Below are 19,271 nucleotides of genomic sequence, written 5' to 3' on the forward strand. Positions count from 1 at the left end.
TATTTAAGGGGAACTTGAGGGGAAAGTTCTTCACTCAGAGGGTCGTGAGAGTGTGGAACGAGCTGCCGGCATAAGTGATGTATGCGAACTCGATCTTAATGTTTAAAAGAAGGCTGGACAAGTACATAGACGGGAGGGCTTTGGAAAGCTGTGCTACCTGTGCGGGTCTACGGGAGTAAGCAGTTCAAATCTTTCAGCACGGACTGGATGGACAGTAGGGTTCATTTCTGTGCTGTACTTTTCTATGACACCACAACAATGAAACTGCAAGGAATTTCAAACTCCTGGGAGTGCCCATTTCACACGAACTCTCATGACCCCAGACACATCCTACACAGGCGATGAGGAGGCTTAAGAGAGTTGTACTATGCACATCAACACTCACAACCTTCTACAAATGCACAGTAGAGAACATCCCAGCATGCTGAATCATTGCATGGTATGGAAACTGAACTGTGGCTTACACGAAGGTTTTAAAGTGGGTTGCCAAAACTGCCCAATCCATTACTGACCTAACTTACCCAACATCGAGGATGGACTTGTATATACAGAAAAGTGCCAGAGAAAGGACAGTAATATGATGAAGGATTCCACCCACGTGGACTGTTTGTCCCACTCCCATCAGGGAGGAAACTACTTAGCATCCACACCAAGACCACCACACTCAAAAACAGTTACTTTTCCCAAGCGGCAAGGCTGATTAACACCTCCACCTATTAATCCACCCTGCCATATCCATCAACACTATTACTTTATAATTTCTTATCAGTCCCCTTATGTACAGACATTCCTGTACCGAGTGTCAATTGCGATGAAATGGCGGAGCAAACTCGATGGGCTGAATGGCCGACTTCTGCTTCTTTGTCTTATGGTCTAATTTATGTGCGTATAATTAATCTATATATACACAGGATATCGTATTAATTATAAATATTGCACTTTATTATCTTAGTTCTTTATCTTAGTGCTTTTTTATATGCTGCATCAGATCTAGAGTGACAGTTATTTTGTTCTCCTTTACACTTACGTGCTGGAAATGACATTAAACAATCTCAGATCTATTGGTGATGACATTTAAAAAATGGGAATTAACAAATCCATCTATTTTCTGTTTAGCAATTTAAAAAAATCCGTAAATTGAGTTGCAATTTACTATTAAGTGACCACTTGCAAAGATACTGTCGATTTGTCATATTACCCCCAAGATCAGCAATGCGGTAATCTTATTTTGGAAAAGTATGGATTAGTACAAGATTCACATCTCAAGAACTGAGTTACAAAATACCAACCCACTCTAGAACCTGAGACACAACTAGGGAATTTTCTTTTTGAGATAGGTGGCTAAGCAAATCATGAAATGTATTAAATTCTGCGTGTCAAAGAACAAATGACAGGTCAACCTGAAGCTGAACTCTGCTTTTCTCTTCATAAATGCTGCCTGATCTGCTGAGTATTTCAAACATTTCAAACTGAGTCTGCTCCGCCAGTTACTCATGGCTAACTTTGTTTCCTTCTCATCTCATTCTCCCCTTAACATTATTACCAAACAAGAACCTATCAATACATTCCACAGCCCTCTGCGGTAACAAACTCCATAGATTCACCTGCCTCTGGCTGAACGTCTACTTCAGTTTGATTTACATTTGGGACGTGGATGTTGCTGCAAGGCCAGTATTTATCTCCAATGCCCAATTCACTTTGGGGGCAGAGATGCCTTCTTGAACTGCTGTCATTTTATTGAAGGCACTTCCATGATACTGCTATACAAGGACTTGCAAAGGATTGGCAAGGGCATTCGACTTCTATTCGAGCACACTGCTCATTAATTAGCAAGCACTATTTGAGCTCTTCCAAAGAGAGTTCCTATTTGCATTAGAAATAATTAACTAAAGGTGCATTTCTATGTACAACTGATTTGTTTATATGGCTGTGTGTTAAACTATGTATATCTGTCTGGACACGCCCCTCTGCTGATTGCTCCTGCGGCTCCTCCCACAGACCCCTGTATAAAGGCAATTGGAGGCACTGCTCCTCCCTCAGTCTCCGAGATCCCGTGCTCCCTTTTGCTGCTAATAAAAGCCTATTGTTCACCTCCCATCTCTGAGAGTTATTGATGGTGCATCTAGATAAATCTAGATAAAACTACTTTGCAGAATGATCACCTACTCATGCATGTAATGGATTCGTTCCAAGGAACCAATAACAAGTGCATTTATAGCATAATAAATGTCATTGTAATGCCATAAGTGTACTAGGTATTAATAACTTGGAAAAAATCCAAAACTTGCAGAAATAATCTACAGAATTCAAAAATATGCCACCTTGAGTAGTCATAAAATGATCTCATAGTCCATTGTACAAATGTTAATGAAAATATGTACCAACTTATACAAACATTTTGCTTAACAAAGTAAACCTCAAGATAGCTGAATAATGTCAATTGCTTGAAACAGCTGCATGTCACAACTAGATCACAGTGCTAACAATCACACAAGCAACGCTACTTCAGTTCATGCCAATATACGGAGTCCCAGCTCGGCCACTCAATCATGACTGATAAATTTTACAATGCCATTCTCCCACATTAAACTCCTTGCTCTAAATTCATTACCCTGTATCATGCACATGACGTAAGATTAAGGACCAAAGAGAAACCTGCCAACGTGCAATCAGTAGTAAACCAGGACAGTGAACAATTTGGATGAGGTTAATTCACTGCAAGTTAAAGGAAAAATATAAAAGATGTTTCATCTTTTCCACATCTTCAACAATGTTAAACTGATAAGCAGAGACCTGAAGAGTTCCGAACTTCCAGGCACCAACGATACAAATAACAAACTCATGTCCAGTTATCTTGATACATAATGGCAATCGCAGTCGTACTGTATCTCAATGGATTGGAACACATTTAGCATAACTGAGCCAAGATACTGGACAGTCAAAACGGGTAACAAATAATGAGTAAGTACAAGGAAGCGGAACTAAAACACAAAAATGGTAGACTTTCAATGTGGGAGGGAATATCAAAATGCAGCAAGTGCTGGATGCTTTAAATATCAAAAAGGTAATGCTCGAGTTCACCTTCCAGTATTAAATAAGCCTTTCACTGATCGCATCCTCAAGGTTTCTCAAAACAACTCACTTTACTTTCAATTAAAGGTCTCTGAGTTGAAAAGTTTAGTGTATCATTTCATAGATACAATCCAACATGCTGAGCATTTCCAGTAATTCAATTTAAGCAACACACACAAAATGCTGGTGGAACTCAAGTTCAGGCAGCCCATATGGACATGAATGAACAGTTAACATTTCAGGATGAGACCCTTCTTCATGACTGGAAAGGAAGGGGAAAGGCACCAGAATCAAAGGGTGGGGGAGGGGAAGGAGGTTAGTCAGAAGGTGATAAGTGAAGTCAGGTGGGTAGGAAAGGTAAAGGGCTGAAGAGGAAGGAACCTGATAGGAGAGAAGAGTGGAATAGGAGAAAGGGAAGGTGAGAAGAGGTAAGAGGCCAGAGTGGGGATTAAGGGTGGGGAACGGAATTTTTTTAAACCGCAAGGAGAAATCTATATTCATGCCATCAGGGTTAGAGGCTACCAGACAGAATACAAGATGTTGTTCCTCCATCCTGTTTTAATTCAGATTTTCAGTATCTGCAGTTATCTAATTTTAATGAAAAGTGGCTTCCGCTAAACTGTAATTAATGTTATTCACATAAATAACTCAGACAATTTGCAAGACTCATCTTCAAAGTGAGATAGGATCTTCACAACAATGAAAATCTGCCTTTCATGTTCATTTGTTTAAAAGAAAACAATTCCAGTGAAGTTGCATTATCTCTGCATAGGATCACTGACTTTGAAACCGAAATGAAATGGAATATTTTTAGTCAGAGGGTGAACCTGGGGAGTTTGTTGCAATAAAGGACTGTGGAGTCCAAGTCATTTGGTATATTTAAGGCAGAGACTGTTAGGTTCTTGATTGGCAAGGGTTTAAGTCTTGCAGGGAGAATGAGGGAGAGTGGCATTGAAAAATTTATCAGCCATGATTGAGCAGCTGAGGAGACCTGTGGGGCCAAATGGACTAATTTTGCTCCTAAATCTGATGGTCATTTGATCTGTTACACTGATACAGCATCATTCCATATGTGGATCTCCTGATGATTGCTCTCATGACCTGACAAGTCATCTGTCAAATAGACAGACGGGTTTCAGCCATTCAAATTCAGGGTTAATACAACTGCTAGAATGCCCAAAATAGATTCGGTGGCAGCTCAACTTGTTAAAATTGTCCATTCCCACCATAAATTTAGTTTAATTATCACATTGAGGTCTTGTGTTTTGATCACATTTACAACTTTGTGATTGGAAAAGTGTGGAGACAAATCATGCTGAATCATATCAAATTAGTTACAACTTTGCTGTAAGCGACCACATATTAGAAAATGCACAGGCTCTTAGCTATAATACAGCTATATGGTGTAATTAATCTGACCTGTTTGGTATTAATTCTCACCTGGGGATGAGGCTTGGTAGATTATCCTGTCAGCATCTCTCTCAGGCACTGCTGTATGGCAAATTGCCATCATTGTTAAAAATTCACAGATGACAGGCGCTGTGGGCTAAAATGTTAAGAAAGATTAACAACTCTCAGGAAAAGAAAACGTAAGCTGGATTTAAAAAAGTCATGCATATACTTCACTTCTCAAAAGAAAATGGCTTATAATTGTATTATTATTCACTCCATGCTCAATTCATCTGGGAAAGCAAATACACCAAATTTTCCAATGTTATATACTGTATACAGCGACTCTATCAATTCTTTTCATTATTGTGGAAACCTTTAACAGATCATTTCACCTCAACTCAAGCAGAGAAAGAAACTTCAGCATGTTCAGTCTTTCTTAATATGAATTAACTATTTTTAATACTGTATCTGGCATAGTAATTCTGCATGCCCTTCATAAATAAAGTAAAAAATTCTAAATGATGATCAAATTAATATGATTTCTCTGATAGGGAACGGAGTGTTACTAATAATTCAAAGGCTATTGCAATTTTTATTTAAAGATTAGAGCTCATCTGACCTTTGGGAAGATGGTATGTTTGAAGAGAATTTTTTTCGAAGAAACCTCAGTGTACGAGGATCAGCTTTCGCTTTTCTGCTGTGCTCAGCAGCATTTTTTGGGTGGGTTGGCTTTAGAACACCATAAGGACATGATAAATGTGAGGTCTGACAGTATTGGTGTAAATCCATGCACTTACTTATCAAAGGTAACCCAAAGCCAAGGTTAAAAACAAAATCCAAAAAAATTGAGGGATAATTAGAGCTTTAGTGGATGAACTCCTTTTTTTGGAAAGATATGAGAGAGGACCATTTGTTTTCATCACTGTAAATCTTAGACTTCAGAAACCTCTACCAATGACTCAGTAACGAGGTTTCGCAACCACTGTACCTTAGTTCATTTACTTATAACACAGCATAAAGATTATAGAAATGCACATCGACAGCAAAGTAGAAAAATACATTTAACCAAAAATTCTTACGAGAAAATCAGTACATTGCTTGCAGTGGGAAATTAAAATTCTGTGAAATTTCATACACCACATTTTTTCTCCAACAGTAACTAATCAGATGTAACTGGCAAAACTGCTTCAATTCAGGACTTCATCACAGATGGCATAAAGCAAAGTGAAATATTTTTCTAATGGAACTGACACAGTCAAATTACCTGTACAACAGTTTCCATTCTATTTAAAAATATAAATCTGGCTAAGTCAATTGAGAATGATTATTAAATTATAGGTCACATCAACATGTGGAAAACACATCAAAGCAACAAAAAAACAACTAATATATTCAGCTTGAAAACTAAAATATCATAGTTACTGGGAGAAACTGATAATTAACTTGGAAAGTTAGGGAAAAAATTGATTGAAACTTACAAGCATTTTTTGATACTTCCCTTTTGGATTTCTAGTGTTAGAGCCTCAACTGTTGCTACTATTACTGCTCTAGATGCCTAGATCTCGATCTGATCCCCAAGCCTCCGACAACTATATTTGAATCAGTGAATATAATAATGTGGAAGCAGCCATTGGAGAAACTCTTTTCCTGTGATGCTGTGCAAAAACAGTTCCTGGCCATCTGATTCACCAAACATGGGGATGCCAAACTTGTCTCAAATGTGGATTAAACTGGCCAGAGCAAATCAGTCCTTATGCACAACATTTGTATCTTTTTCAAGGTATGTTAAATTTTCGTTATTGCAAACAACTCCCAGGTACAAAAAAAACTACATTTGAAGTTTAGTGTTTCATATACAGTCGGCCCTCCTTATCCACAAGGGATTGGTTCTGGGACCCCTCGCGGATACCAAAAAAACGCAGATGCTCGTCTCTTATTTAACCTGTCTCAATGTGGTGGTATTTAGGACCCAGCGGAATCCCGGACCTTATATAACCTGTCTTTAGGACACGGCGCACTCTGAATCTGCAGTGTTTCTGTTCACGAAAATAATCATGATCACGATTGAAAATAAGGTGGAAGTAATAAAGTTATCGGAAAGAGGTGAAATGCCATTGGTCATTGGAAAAGCGTTAGGCTACAGTCAGTCAACGATCGGAACAATTTTAATGGAGAATATGAAAGGCCCTGCTCCGATGAAAGCTACAATTATTACTAAGCAACACAGTGGTTTAATTATTGAAATATATATGTTTCGTAAGTGTTTTATATGCATAGAAAGGTAAAATATATACCATATAACTAAGACAAACGTTTGACTAACTGACGCTAAATAATACCAGATGTACCTATTCCGACTTCAAATGCGACTTAAAGACGGACTCAGGAACGGAACTTGTTCATAACCCGGGACTGCCTGTACTTTTAAGTCATTTCTAGATTATTTATATTACCTAATACAATGTAAATGCTATGTAAATAATTATTATACTGTATTGTTTAGGGAATAATCACAAGAAAAAAAGTTTGCACATGCTCAAACAACGAGTGCTGGAGAGTGAACTTCCGGGTTTTCCTGATCCGCGGTTGGTTGAATCTGCGCATGCGAAACCCGCGGATAAGGAGTGCCGACTGTAATTTAAAAAATGACTCACCTTAAGTTTATTTTTATTCTGTTTTTATAGCCCACCAAGACTTTTTTCCTCTTTTTGTACCCATATTTGACATTGCATTAATTGCACTAATATTGTGTATAAGGCCTTGGTGAGAACGCACCTAGAATATTGTGTGCAGTTTTGGTCCCCTAATCTGAGGAAAGACATTCTTGCCATAGAAGGAGTACAGGGAAGGGTCACCAGATTGATTCCTGGGATGGCAGGACTTTCATATGAAGACAGACTGGATCGACTAGGCTTATACTCACTGGAACTTAGAAGTTTGAGGGGGAATCTTATAGAAACGTATAAAATTCTAAAGGGATTGGACAGGCTAGATGCAGGAAGATTGTTTCCGATGTTGGGGAAGTTCAGAACGAGGGGTCACAGCTTAAGGATAAAGGGGAAGCCTTTTCGGACCGAGATGAGGAAAAAGTTCTTCACACAGAGAGCGGTGAATCTGTGGAATTCTCTGCCACAGGGAACAGTTGAGGCCGGTTCATTGGCTATATTTAAGAGGAAGTTAGATATGGCCCTTGTGGCTAAAGGGATCAGGGGATATGGAGAGAAAGCAGGTACAGGGTTCTGAGTTGGATTCAGCCATGATCATACTGAATGGCAGTGCAGGCTCGAAGGGCCAAATGGCCTACTCCTGCACCTATTTTCTATGTTTCTATGTAAAATGTTGTGAAGAGAGATGTCAGACAGGAAGCGGCTTCCATTGATACCACAAACTTCAATATGGATATCTTTATACAAAGACATATAGCAGCATGGAATTCAGAGCAAATTTATACTCCTTATTTGAGATATCATCAAAGGCAGCAGTTTTGTTTTATTAAATACATAACTTTTATATACAATCCCACTGTTTCTTCAATGGTCTCTTACTAGTAAGTCTGTTTACATAGAGATTTGGAAGATTCAGAGCTCAAGTAACAGAATAACATGCTAGAAAGCCAGAATCACATGTTAACTTTCTGGCAGCAGTACAATGCAATGCATACTAAATATAGAAAACATTAACTGAATTACATTAAGTATATATGTACATCAAATAGTTCAGTTAAAAGAAGGTAGTGCAAAAACAGAAATAAATAAAAAAAAGTAGTGAGGTCGTGTTCATGGGTTCAATGTCCATTCAGAAATCGATGGCAAGGGGAAAGAAGCTGTTCCTGGATTGTTGAGTGTCTGCCTTCAGGCTTCTGAACCTCCTTCCTGATGGTAGCAAAGAGAAGAGGGCATGTCCTGAGTAGTGGAGGTCCTTAGTGATGGGAACTGACTTTCTGAGGCACTACTCCTTGAAGATGACAGGGATACCCAGTACCCATGATGGAGCTGGCTAATTTTACAGCTCTCTGCAGCTTACCTTGATCCTTTGCAGTAGCCTCCCCATACCAGACAGTGATGCAGCCAGTTAGAATGCTCTCCACATTACACCAGTAGTAATTTGCAAGTGTTTTTGATGACATACCACATCTTCTCAAACTCCTAATGAAATATGGTCCCTGTTCTGCCTTCCTTTTAGCTGCATTGATATATTGGTTCCAGGTTAGGTCCTTGGAGATACTGACATCCAGGACTTAAAAATGCTCATTCTCTCCTCTTCTGATCCCTTTTTGAGGACTGATATGTCTTGCCCTTCCTGGAGATCACAATCGGTTAGGTCTTACTGATGTTGACAGCAAGGTTATTGCTGCAGCACCCCTCAACTAGCTGATATATCACACTTCTGTACGCCCCTCTCATCACCATCTGAGATTCTGCCAACAAGGGTTGCATCATCAGCAAATTTATGGACGTCATTTAAGTTGTGCCTTACAACATAGTCTTGGGTATAGAGAGAGTAGAGCAGTGAGCTAACCACATATCCCAAAGATGCATCAGTGTTGACTGTCAGCAAAATAAGCAAAACAGGTAAATAAAAAAGGTGTGCATCTCTTATTTACACCTCAGCTTCATTAGATATAGTGCCAGTATTCTTTCAAGTTTGAGACTTGGATAGAAACTGAAATGAAACCCAGTTAGATACATCAATGTAGCACTAGGGGGTGCTACAGAAGAGTTATTCAATGACTTCAAATGAACAAGAATCCCACGTATCTCTTTGAAGAAGAATATGCTGGAGAACATTTGCCTCTGTATCGGGAACACAACAAGGTCTTGAAATTGCATCCAAGGGGGATGGAACCAATGTCCTTCTCCAATTTGTATGCTACAAAAATCTAGTCTTTTTCATCGTAATTGAGATTGATGATTTAACAAATTGAATTTAAGTACCCCGAGAGTCTTTAGCTACTTTCTGCACTTGGTCTTGTAGTTTAAACAATTGTGCCATCATTCCCTTCTTCCATTAGCAGCTAACAGGATGTAATGTTTTTGTCTCTCCATGACATTTGGCACTTAGTGGTTATTAAAGCAGTATGCTCGAATGAAAACCCAAATTGATTACTCAGTCATGCATCAGAAAAAATTATGATTTCTATGATTTGATGACCACCACTCTCCCCCCACAGTAGTTGCACCTTGTACCATCTGCAAAAGGCACTGTACCTCCTTCTACTAATCAAGTGCCTTTCAAATTCACAATGTCAACTGCAAGGAAAATGGCAACAAGGCACATAGAAACATCATCACTTGCCATTGCTTTCCACAACACACATCATTCAGAAATACGACTATTCATTACCGCTATGTCCAAATCCTCAAGGTCCCTAACATCAACACATGGGAGCATCATCTCCATAAAGAGAGCAACTCTTTAAAAGCAGCAGCTCACTAGCAATTAGATAATAAATATTGACATTGTAAGTGACGCATCTCCAATATGAACAAAATACTCTTGTACATATTACATGCCACTGTGTATATGCAATAATAGTGATTTGCTTCAAAGAACTCAGGGAGGTATGGATCACTGATCTTGATGAAGGGATTTCATTCTGAAACCTTACCTCTACCTTCTCTTCCCACAGATGTTGCCTGACCTGCTGATTATATCTGTACTTTCAGTTATTGCAAATCTCAAGCATCTGCAGTTTTTGTTTTTCAAATTAATATCCTACAAATGGAGTTCAGAGATATTGATCTTATTAAAAACTCAACATTTCCTTCTCTACACTGTTGGAAACACAAAAATGAAGGAGAGAAAATAGATTTGCCAAGTGGACAGCAGGTGTAATGAGAAGAATCTGGCCGTATGGTGATAACAGATTGCTGAGAAAGAACTTGAAGTGAATAAATGGAACAATGATTATACTTTATAGTCCTCAGCATAACTGTGCTGTTATTCATATTATTTGTGAACTGCAAGTGCTCACTGTTTCAGTGCTTGTACATGTACGATTTTCAGAAATAGCCAGTTAATCATAGAAATAAATGATGCCTTTCTATCAGACATGTAACTGGCTAACCAATGACAGATATTTTCCTGGGATGTTGTTCTATATTTTGCAGCTGAGATAATGAAGATAATACCATTTGCTTCATAGCACTAGGATCAAAGCCTGGGAGTTCACATGCACACAGTCAAACACAAAATCTAGAAACTAGCATCAGTGATTGGCGCATTGTTTTGAACCTCCTCCCTGTGCAATCTTTAGAAATCGGTGGCCTGATTGCTACCTGGGGTTTTGTTGAAAATACATGGAATTGTTAATTTTTCCGGCACAATATCTCTGAGTCTAACTGACATGACTGCAATGAATTTTAATATTTTGCTTAAGTTTATGATACATTTAAATTTTTATTCTCAACTTTTGACAACTACATTGTCTTTTTCAATTACAGAGCATATTACAGCTTAAAATATCTGCATTTTTGCAAAATCAAATAGATAGAAGCAACTGAGGCTACGTCCGCACTACACCAGATAAACCTGTAACCGAAGCTTTTTCTCTTCGTTTTTACCCTCCATCCACACTAAAACGGCGTTTTCATCCCCCGAAACTGGAGCTTTTCAGAAACGCTTTCCGGGTGGGTATTTTTGAAAATGCTGCTCGGGCAGATCAGTGTGGATGGGATAAGCGGAGAAATCTGAAAACGCTGTCAGACAGCAGCGTGCTATTTCATTGTTTTCTTGAACGCAACGTAACAATTTCAGAACAGAAGGTAACGAGGCTGAAGCCAGAAGAGTTAGAAATATACTCACCAAATACTTTGACCCATAACTTACTGAATAAATAAGTATACTGTACTCACTTTGCTCTGTTTTCTGTCCTTACTTGTATGAAGGTGGTTTACCCATTTATGCAAGTACTTCTCTAACAATAGATGTGTAACATCCTAATGTAACATTGTATGGAAATACAAGATAATACTGATGCAGACATGTTTTACACATTTAACAAGGTGCTTTATTAATGCAACAGAGTTAGTCAGCTTTTCAATATTCGTCGTCAGCCCTGTCAGTTGCCTCCATACGCTTCAGTATTTGTTTTTTTTAAACTTTGAAATCTTCCTGCACGAAAGCCAACAGCTGCTCGTCATTTAAGTTTTTCTAGTCTGTAACTGAACAAACACGCACCGTCTATCATGGCGACATTCGACACCAAACATGTCACTTGTTTTCGGTAGATGTGTCCTGCGCATGTGCAGTAGGAGGAGATTCACTGAAATCTCCATTTCAATGTGGACAGAGATATTTTTAAGAACGCATAATGTGGATGTAGCTTAACTTAATTGAAAAGCAGATCGCAAAACTGGCTTTTTAATGATTCAAATGCAATCAATGCCCCTTTCTAAAGCATTATTAGCATGATAATGTTCATGACATTCTGTATTGATTTGTCAACAATTAATAATTGCTGACAGCCCAACAATAGGCATGCAGCTAACGCTGGCAGAAATTCAGATGGTGACGAGGAGGTGTATAGGAGTGAGATAGATCAGCTGGTTGAGTGGTATTGCAGAAACAACCTTGCCACTCAACGTCAGTTAGACCAAGAAATTGATTGTGGACTTCAGGAAGAAGCAGTCGATGGCATGCACACCAGTCTTCAGAGTGATCAGTTTCAGGTACCTGGGTGACAACATTTCTGAGGATCAATCCTGGGCCCAACATATTGATGTGATTACAAAGAAGGCATGACAATGGCTGTACTTCATTGGGAGTCTGAGAAGAATTGGTCTGTCAAAGACGCCCTACAGATATACAGTGGAGAGCACTCTAATCACTTGCATCTGATAATGATAATGATAATGATAATGATATCTGGTATGGAGGGGCCACTGCACAGGATTGGAAAAGATTGCAGAAAGTTGTAAACTTAGCAAGCTCCATCATGGACACTAGTCTCCCCAGCCTCATGGACATCTTCTAAAGGTGATGCCTCAAAAAGCCAGCGTACATTATTAAATACTCCCATCAATACAGAACAAGTGCAAATAAGGGTGGAAGAGTACAGAAAAAAATTACAAGGATGTTTCTGGGCCTGGAGTTCCTGAGTTATAGGGAAAGACTGAATAGGTTAGGACTTTATTCCCTGGAACTTAGAAGATTGAGAGGGAGTAAATGCAAGCAGGCTTTTTCTACTGAGGTTGGATAGGACTACAACTAGAGCTCATAGGGCAAGGGTGAAAACTGATAAATTTAAAGGTAACATGAGGGGAAACTTCTGCATTCAGAGGGTTGTGAGAGTGTGGACCAAGCTGCCAGTACAAGTGGGTGTACGCAAACTTGATTTCAACGTTTAAGAAAAGTTTGGATAGGTACATTGATGGAAGGGGCATGGAGGGCTATGGTCCCAGTGCAGGTCATTGGAAGTAGACAGTTTAAATGGTTTGTCATGGCTTAGATGAACCAAAGAGCCTGTTTCTGTGTTGTATCTTTCAGTGGCTCTGGACATGGCCTCTTCTCATGGCTATCATCAAGGTGATGGTATAGGAGCCAAAAGATACACACTCAATGTTTCAGTAACATCTTTTTTCCCTTTGCTATCAGATTTCTTAATGGACAATAAACCCAGGTATATTAAGTCAGTATTTTCCCCCCTCTTTTTTTCCCTCTCCTTACGAGCAGTTAATATTTTTAATATATATTTATTTAATTTAGTTTTATTATGTATTGCAATGCACTGCTGCGGCAAAACAATAAATTTCATGACATATGCCAATGATTTTAAATCTGATTGTGCTTCAATATAGGTGATCTGCACCTTACTAGGGCAGATGGAGGCTTGGTCCCAGAAAACAGTCTGTATTGTGATTTTATGCCATGTGAAACTGCGTCATCTGTGCATGCATCAGGAAATGAGAGTTAAAAAAATAAAGTGCATGTATTTACTTTTGTCCATATGTTCCATTAGAGTAAACTTCATTCAGTACATCAAATTTTTGGGATGTGATTTGTGGATTCTGCAAGGGCAAATCTTCTGTTACCCAAACACTCAAGGTACAGTTTAAACATCAAAAGCAATAGGTTTCACGAGTGAACCTGCAGATGCTGGAAATAAATAAAAACACAAAATGCTGGCAGAACTCTGCAGGCCAGACAGCATCTATGGGAGAAGGTAGTGACGGTTTTGGGCCGAAAGCCTTCATCAGGAGTAAACCAATAGGTTTACTCGGTATTTACTGTGACTCTACACCATAGCTGTATATCAAATTGGTCCCTTGTGAATTACTATCGATTGGAATTGTTGATACATGAAAATGATGGAAATAAACAATAAACTCAAATTTCACCGTCATGGTTAAAGGAAGGACCTGATAGTTGGATTTACCAGACATTGAACTACATAGACTGGGAATGCATTGTAATGCTCAAATTAGACCACAGAAATAGGGACGACAAATATAATTAAAAATTAGCAAGCTTCTCATAATTTTTCCCCCAAATATAAAAAATATTACACATCCTCAAAATGTTGGAGGAACTCAGCAGGCCAGGCAGCATCTATGGAAAAATACGTACTTTTTTTTTTGCTATAGATGCTGCATGGCCTGCTGAATTCCTCCAGCATTGTGTGCGCATTACTTGGATTTCCAGCATCTGCAGATTTTTTTTTTTGAAAATTAAACATCCATTTATTCAATGTAATAAAGTAATGGAATGTAACAGTTTGAAAACATTAGGAATAAAATCTAATTACTGAAGCTTTTTTTGGATCTAAAATGGGTAAAGAGTAGAAAACTTCATTTAAAACTAAGTAGCCTCAAGATAGCACAGACGCACAATGCAGATGTTCAAAACACTTAAATGTGACAATAGACAGTTAATGGACAAACGAAAGGCAGCTTCACATTCTTGCACAAGTCATTTGGTTCATTGCTGGCTTTTAGACCCATCTCATTCCCCCTCAAATTTTCCCTGTAACCCCTTCTCCTCAAGATTCCTTCCACTCCCCAACCCCTGGTTTTATCACGCACCTACAGCAGGGACCTTTATATAGTACCCATTTAATACAGTCAACCTCAATGGTAGTAATTGAACTTGTGTTGTTGAAGCCTTGAAGAAACAACTCGAAGTATCTTGCTACTGTGCCAAGCAGCATGGTGATCAAAGAAGTTCTATAGTTCTATTACTATTCTAGTGATGAGATTCATTCTGAATCAAACCCGTTTACATTTTTGCTTGTTTAAATCTAACCTATTAAAGGCAATCAGATCCACCAATTGTAGTTAGAAGGTACGTGAAGTTGTAATTAGCAGACCTGATAGCAGCAGATCGTCAACTGTTAAAAGTCAATTAAAAAGTAGTTAAGTTTAAGCAGAGCAGCCAAAGTGTGAGTGGACAATGTTCAGAGTGGTTAGCTTCAGGGCTAGTTGAGTAAAGGTGAAAGCTCCAGGCAGGTTTCTGGTAAGATTCTATCTTTCTTTGTCTGTTACAGACAGACAGACATACTTTATTGATCCCGAGGGAAACTGAGTTTCGTTACAGCCGCACCAACCAAGAATAGTGAAGAAATATAGCAATATGAAACCATAAATAATAGTAAGTTAATCATGCCAAATGGAAATACGTCCAGAACCAGCCTATTGGCTCAGGGTGTCTGACACTCCGAGGAAGGAGTTGTAAAGTTTGACGGCCACAGGCAGGAATGACTTCCTATGATGCTCAGTGTTACATCTGGGTGGAATGAGTCTCTGGCTGAATGTACTCCTGTGCCTAACCAGTACATTATGGAGTGGATGAAAGTCATTGTACAAGATGGCATGCAACTTGGACAGCATCCTCTTTTCAGACACCACCGTCAGAGAGTCCAGTTCCACCCCCACAACATCACTGGCCTTATGAATGAGTTTGTTGATTCTGTTGGTGTCTGCTACCCTCAGCCTGCTGCCCCAGCACACAACAGCAAACATGATAGCACTGGCCACCACAGCCTCGTAGAACATCCTCAGCATCGTCCAGCAGATGTTAAAGGACCTCAGTCTCCTCAGGAAATAGAGACAGCTTTGACCCTTCTTGTAGACAGCCTCAGTGTTCTTTGACCAGTCCAGCATAGCTAGTGCAGTGAGAATGGGTCCAGGATCGATGAGTGTTCAATTAAGATGCAGGCCTCCAGCCTCCCAGATAACTAATCTGCATGAAGTGTATCGAGCTGCAGCTCTACACAAACCATGCTAGAACTGGAGCTGCAACTGGATGACCTTTGGCTCATACTGGAAAATGGAGAGGTGATAAATAGGTGTACCTAAGTTGCAGGAAGCAGGTAGCTAAGTTGTTGTCGAGAGCGGGAACGGGAATAGACAGCCAGTGCAGAGCACTGCTGTGGCCGATCTCCTCAGTAAAAGGTTGGATAGTGTTTGGGGGGGGGGGGGGGGGGAGACGACCTACCAGGGGAAAACTGCAGTGGTCAAGCCTCTGGCACTGAGTCTGGCTCTGTGGTTCAGAGGGGAAGTGGGGAGAAGAGGAGTGTAGTCTTGATAGGGGATTCAAGAGCAAACAGGAGATTCTGTGGACATGATAGAGACATACCCAGACGGTATGTTGCCTCCCAGGATCAAGGAAGTCTCAGAAGGGGTCCGCAGCATTGTAAAGAGGGAGGGTGAGCAAATCAAAGTGGTGCCACATATTGGTACCAACAACATTCTGTAGGTAGAAAAGGGGATGAGAAAGAATATAGGGTGTTAGGAAGAATGAAAGCTAAAGCAGGACCAAAAGAGTATTAATCTCTGAATTGTTGCCTGTGCCATGCACCAGAGGGAAAAAGAATAGGATGACTTGGCAGATGAACATGTGGCTGAGGAATTGGTGCAGGGGGCAGGGTTTCAGATTTCTGGATCATTGGGATCTCTTCTGGGGAAGATGTGACTTGTACAAAAAGGATGGGTTACACCCTAACTTGAGGGGGACTAAGATCTTTGAAAGGCAGGTTGGTTAGAGCTGTTCAAACTAATTGGCTGGAGTGGTAAGGCAGAGAACGGGGCAGTTGGTATACAGTAAATGCAGTGTGTAGTGATACAATAAGGATAGGCAGTTGATAGTGCAAAATTGCATTCCGTGGGATAGATTACACCGACATATTTGAATGCACACAAGATACGAAAGGCAGATGATCTTGTAGAGCAGTTAGAAGTTGGCAGGAATGACGTTGTGGGTATCACTGAGTCATAGCTGAAAAAAGATCACAGTTGGGAGCCAAAATCTAGGATACACATGATATCGAAAGGGCTTGCAGATTGGCAGAGGGGGTAGGGTGGCTCTGTTAGTAAAACATGAAATCAAATCCTTATAAAAAGGTGATAAAGGATTGGAAGATGTAGAATTGTTGTGGGTAGAGTTAAGAAACTGCAAGGGTGAAAGGACACAAATGGGAGTTATATCCAGGTCTCCATTCAGTAGCCAGGATGTGGGGAACAAATTACAACAGGAAATTGAAAGGACATGTCAAAATGGGAATGTTATGATAGTTATGGGGTGGTTTCAATATGCAGATAGATTGGGAAAATCAGGGTGGTACTGGATCCCAAGAGAAGGAATTTTTAAATGCCCATGACATGGCTTTTTGCGGTTGAGCCTAAAAGGGAAAAGACAATTCTGGATTGAATGTTGTGTAATAAATCAGATTTTATTGGTAAGCTAACTCTCAGTTTTCCTTCCTACCTGTTATTTTCTCAAAGAATTCCAACAGATTTGTCAGGCAAGATTTCCCCTAATGGAAATCATGCTGACTTTGGAATATTTTATCATGTGCCTCCAAGTACCCTGAGACCTCATCCTTAAAAATTGATTCCGACATCTTCAATTCAGGCTAAATCGCCTATAATTTCCTGTCTTTAGCTTCCCTCCCTTCTTGGAGTGGAGTGACATTTGCAATTTTCCAGTCTTCTGGAATCAATCCAGAATCTAATGATTTTTAAAGACCACTGCCAATACCTCCACAATCTTTTCTGCTACCTTTCAGAATGATTGGGCACAATCCATCTAGTCCAGGTGACTTATCCACCTTCAGACCTTTTGGATTTCCACGAACCTTCTCCCTACTAATAGCAACTACACTGACTTCTGCCTCCTGACACTTAAATTTCTAGCATAGCACTGGTGTCTTCCACAGTAAAGACTCACTCCCTATGGTCATGCATTTAGTAGAAGGAATACATGTGTATTCTATTTCCTAAATGTGGAGAAAATACAGAAATCAGAGGTACAAATTACTTGGGGAATCCTTATGTAGGATTCCTTAAAGGCTAAATTGCAGGTTGTGTTGTGATAAAGAAGCCCAGTGCAATGTAAGCATTCTTTGTAAGAGGATGAGAACATAAAGTCAAGGGTGTAGTACTGAGGCTTTATAAGACATTGGCCAGACAGCACTCGGAGTATTGTGAGCCCTTTATCTGAGATCCAAGTCCGCTGTCATGGACTTTACCAAATGTGACAATAGATAGTTGTGAAGGAGTGTGCTCCCAGAAAGTCATTCAGTCATTCCCCAACCAGAAGCCTGAGATGAACTATGAAATTCATAATCTGCTGAGGGCCAGATCAGAGACTTTCAAGCCTGACGACCAAGAAAGTTACAAGAGGTGCAGGTAAGGTCTCCGGAAAGCCATCTAATAGGCAGAGTGGCAATTCTGCACTAAACTTGAATTGATGAAGGATGCTCGATAGTTGTGGCAGGACTCCAATGCTATCACCTCTTATAAAGTTGAATCAAGCAACATAGATGACGACAGAGCTTCATTTACAAGGAGCTCAATGCCTTCCATGCTTGCTTTGACCGGAACCATCACAAATTCCCACAGTCCCCAATGATCCTGTGATTTTAATCAGTGAGGCTGACGTGCAAGCATCTGTGGGTGAACCCACAGAAAGTATCCAGCCTAGACAAGGTACCGGGCCAACTACTAAAGACCTGCGCTGATCAAATGGCTGGTGCTTTCACTGAAATCCTTAACCTCTCGCTCTGGCAATCTGAAGTACCTACCTGCTTCAAGCAGGCTTCAATTGTACCAGTGCCCAAGAAGAACCTGGTAACCTGCCTCAATGACTATCATCCAGTAACAATTGCATCCATAGTGATGAAGTGTTTTGAGAGATTGGTGAAGAAACATATCAACTCCTGGCTGAGATATGACTTGGATCCATTCCAATTTGCCTATGGAAGTGACTGGTCCAGAGCAGATGCCATTTCATTGGCTCTTCTATCAACCCTGGAACATGTAGACTGCAAAGTCATATATCATGATGTTCTTTATCAACTACAGCTGGGCAATCAATACCACGACCCCCTCAAACATAATCAATAAGCTTCAAGACCTTAGCCTCAATACCTCCTTGTGCAATTGTATCCTGGATTTCATCATTTGCAGAAATCAATTAGTACAGATTGGCGACAACACTTCCTCCACAATCTCCATCAGCGCAGGTGTGCTTAGCTCCCTGCTCTACTCGCTTCACACTCATGGCTCTGTGGCTAAGCACAGCTGCAACACTATATTCAGGTTTGCTGACAAAACCACTGTCATAGGCCGAATCAGAGGTGGTGATGAATCAGCATAAAGGAGGGAGGCAGAAAATCTGGCTGAGTAGTGGCATAACAATATCAGCAAGACCAAGGAGCTAATTATTTACTTCAGTAGGAGGAAACCAGAAGTCCATGAGCCAGTCCTTATTGGAGAATCAGAGGTGGAGAGGGTCAGCAATTTTAAATTCCTCCGTATTATTCCAGATGACTTGTCCTGGGCCCAGTGCGTAACTGCAATTCCAAAGAA

The 19,271-nt window shown here is 40.0% G+C and overlaps 1 protein-coding gene across 5 annotated transcripts in view; it reads right to left on the reverse strand.

Moving 5' to 3' along the window:
* The window catches only part of atp8a1 (ATPase phospholipid transporting 8A1), a 373,263-nt gene that overhangs the window by 176,832 nt on the left and 177,160 nt on the right, over positions 1–19,271 (reverse strand). For all 5 annotated transcript variants that reach the window (XM_059989113.1, XM_059989114.1, XM_059989112.1 and 2 more), the window contains one exon: positions 4,513–4,618. In XM_059989113.1, the coding sequence (XP_059845096.1) occupies positions 4,513–4,618 (106 nt within the window). The remainder of the gene's footprint in view (positions 1–4,512; positions 4,619–19,271) is intronic.

The sequence above is a fragment of the Hypanus sabinus genome, chromosome 14, assembly GCF_030144855.1.
Source record: "Hypanus sabinus isolate sHypSab1 chromosome 14, sHypSab1.hap1, whole genome shotgun sequence".
In the NCBI taxonomy this organism is placed as follows: domain Eukaryota; kingdom Metazoa; phylum Chordata; class Chondrichthyes; order Myliobatiformes; family Dasyatidae; genus Hypanus; species Hypanus sabinus.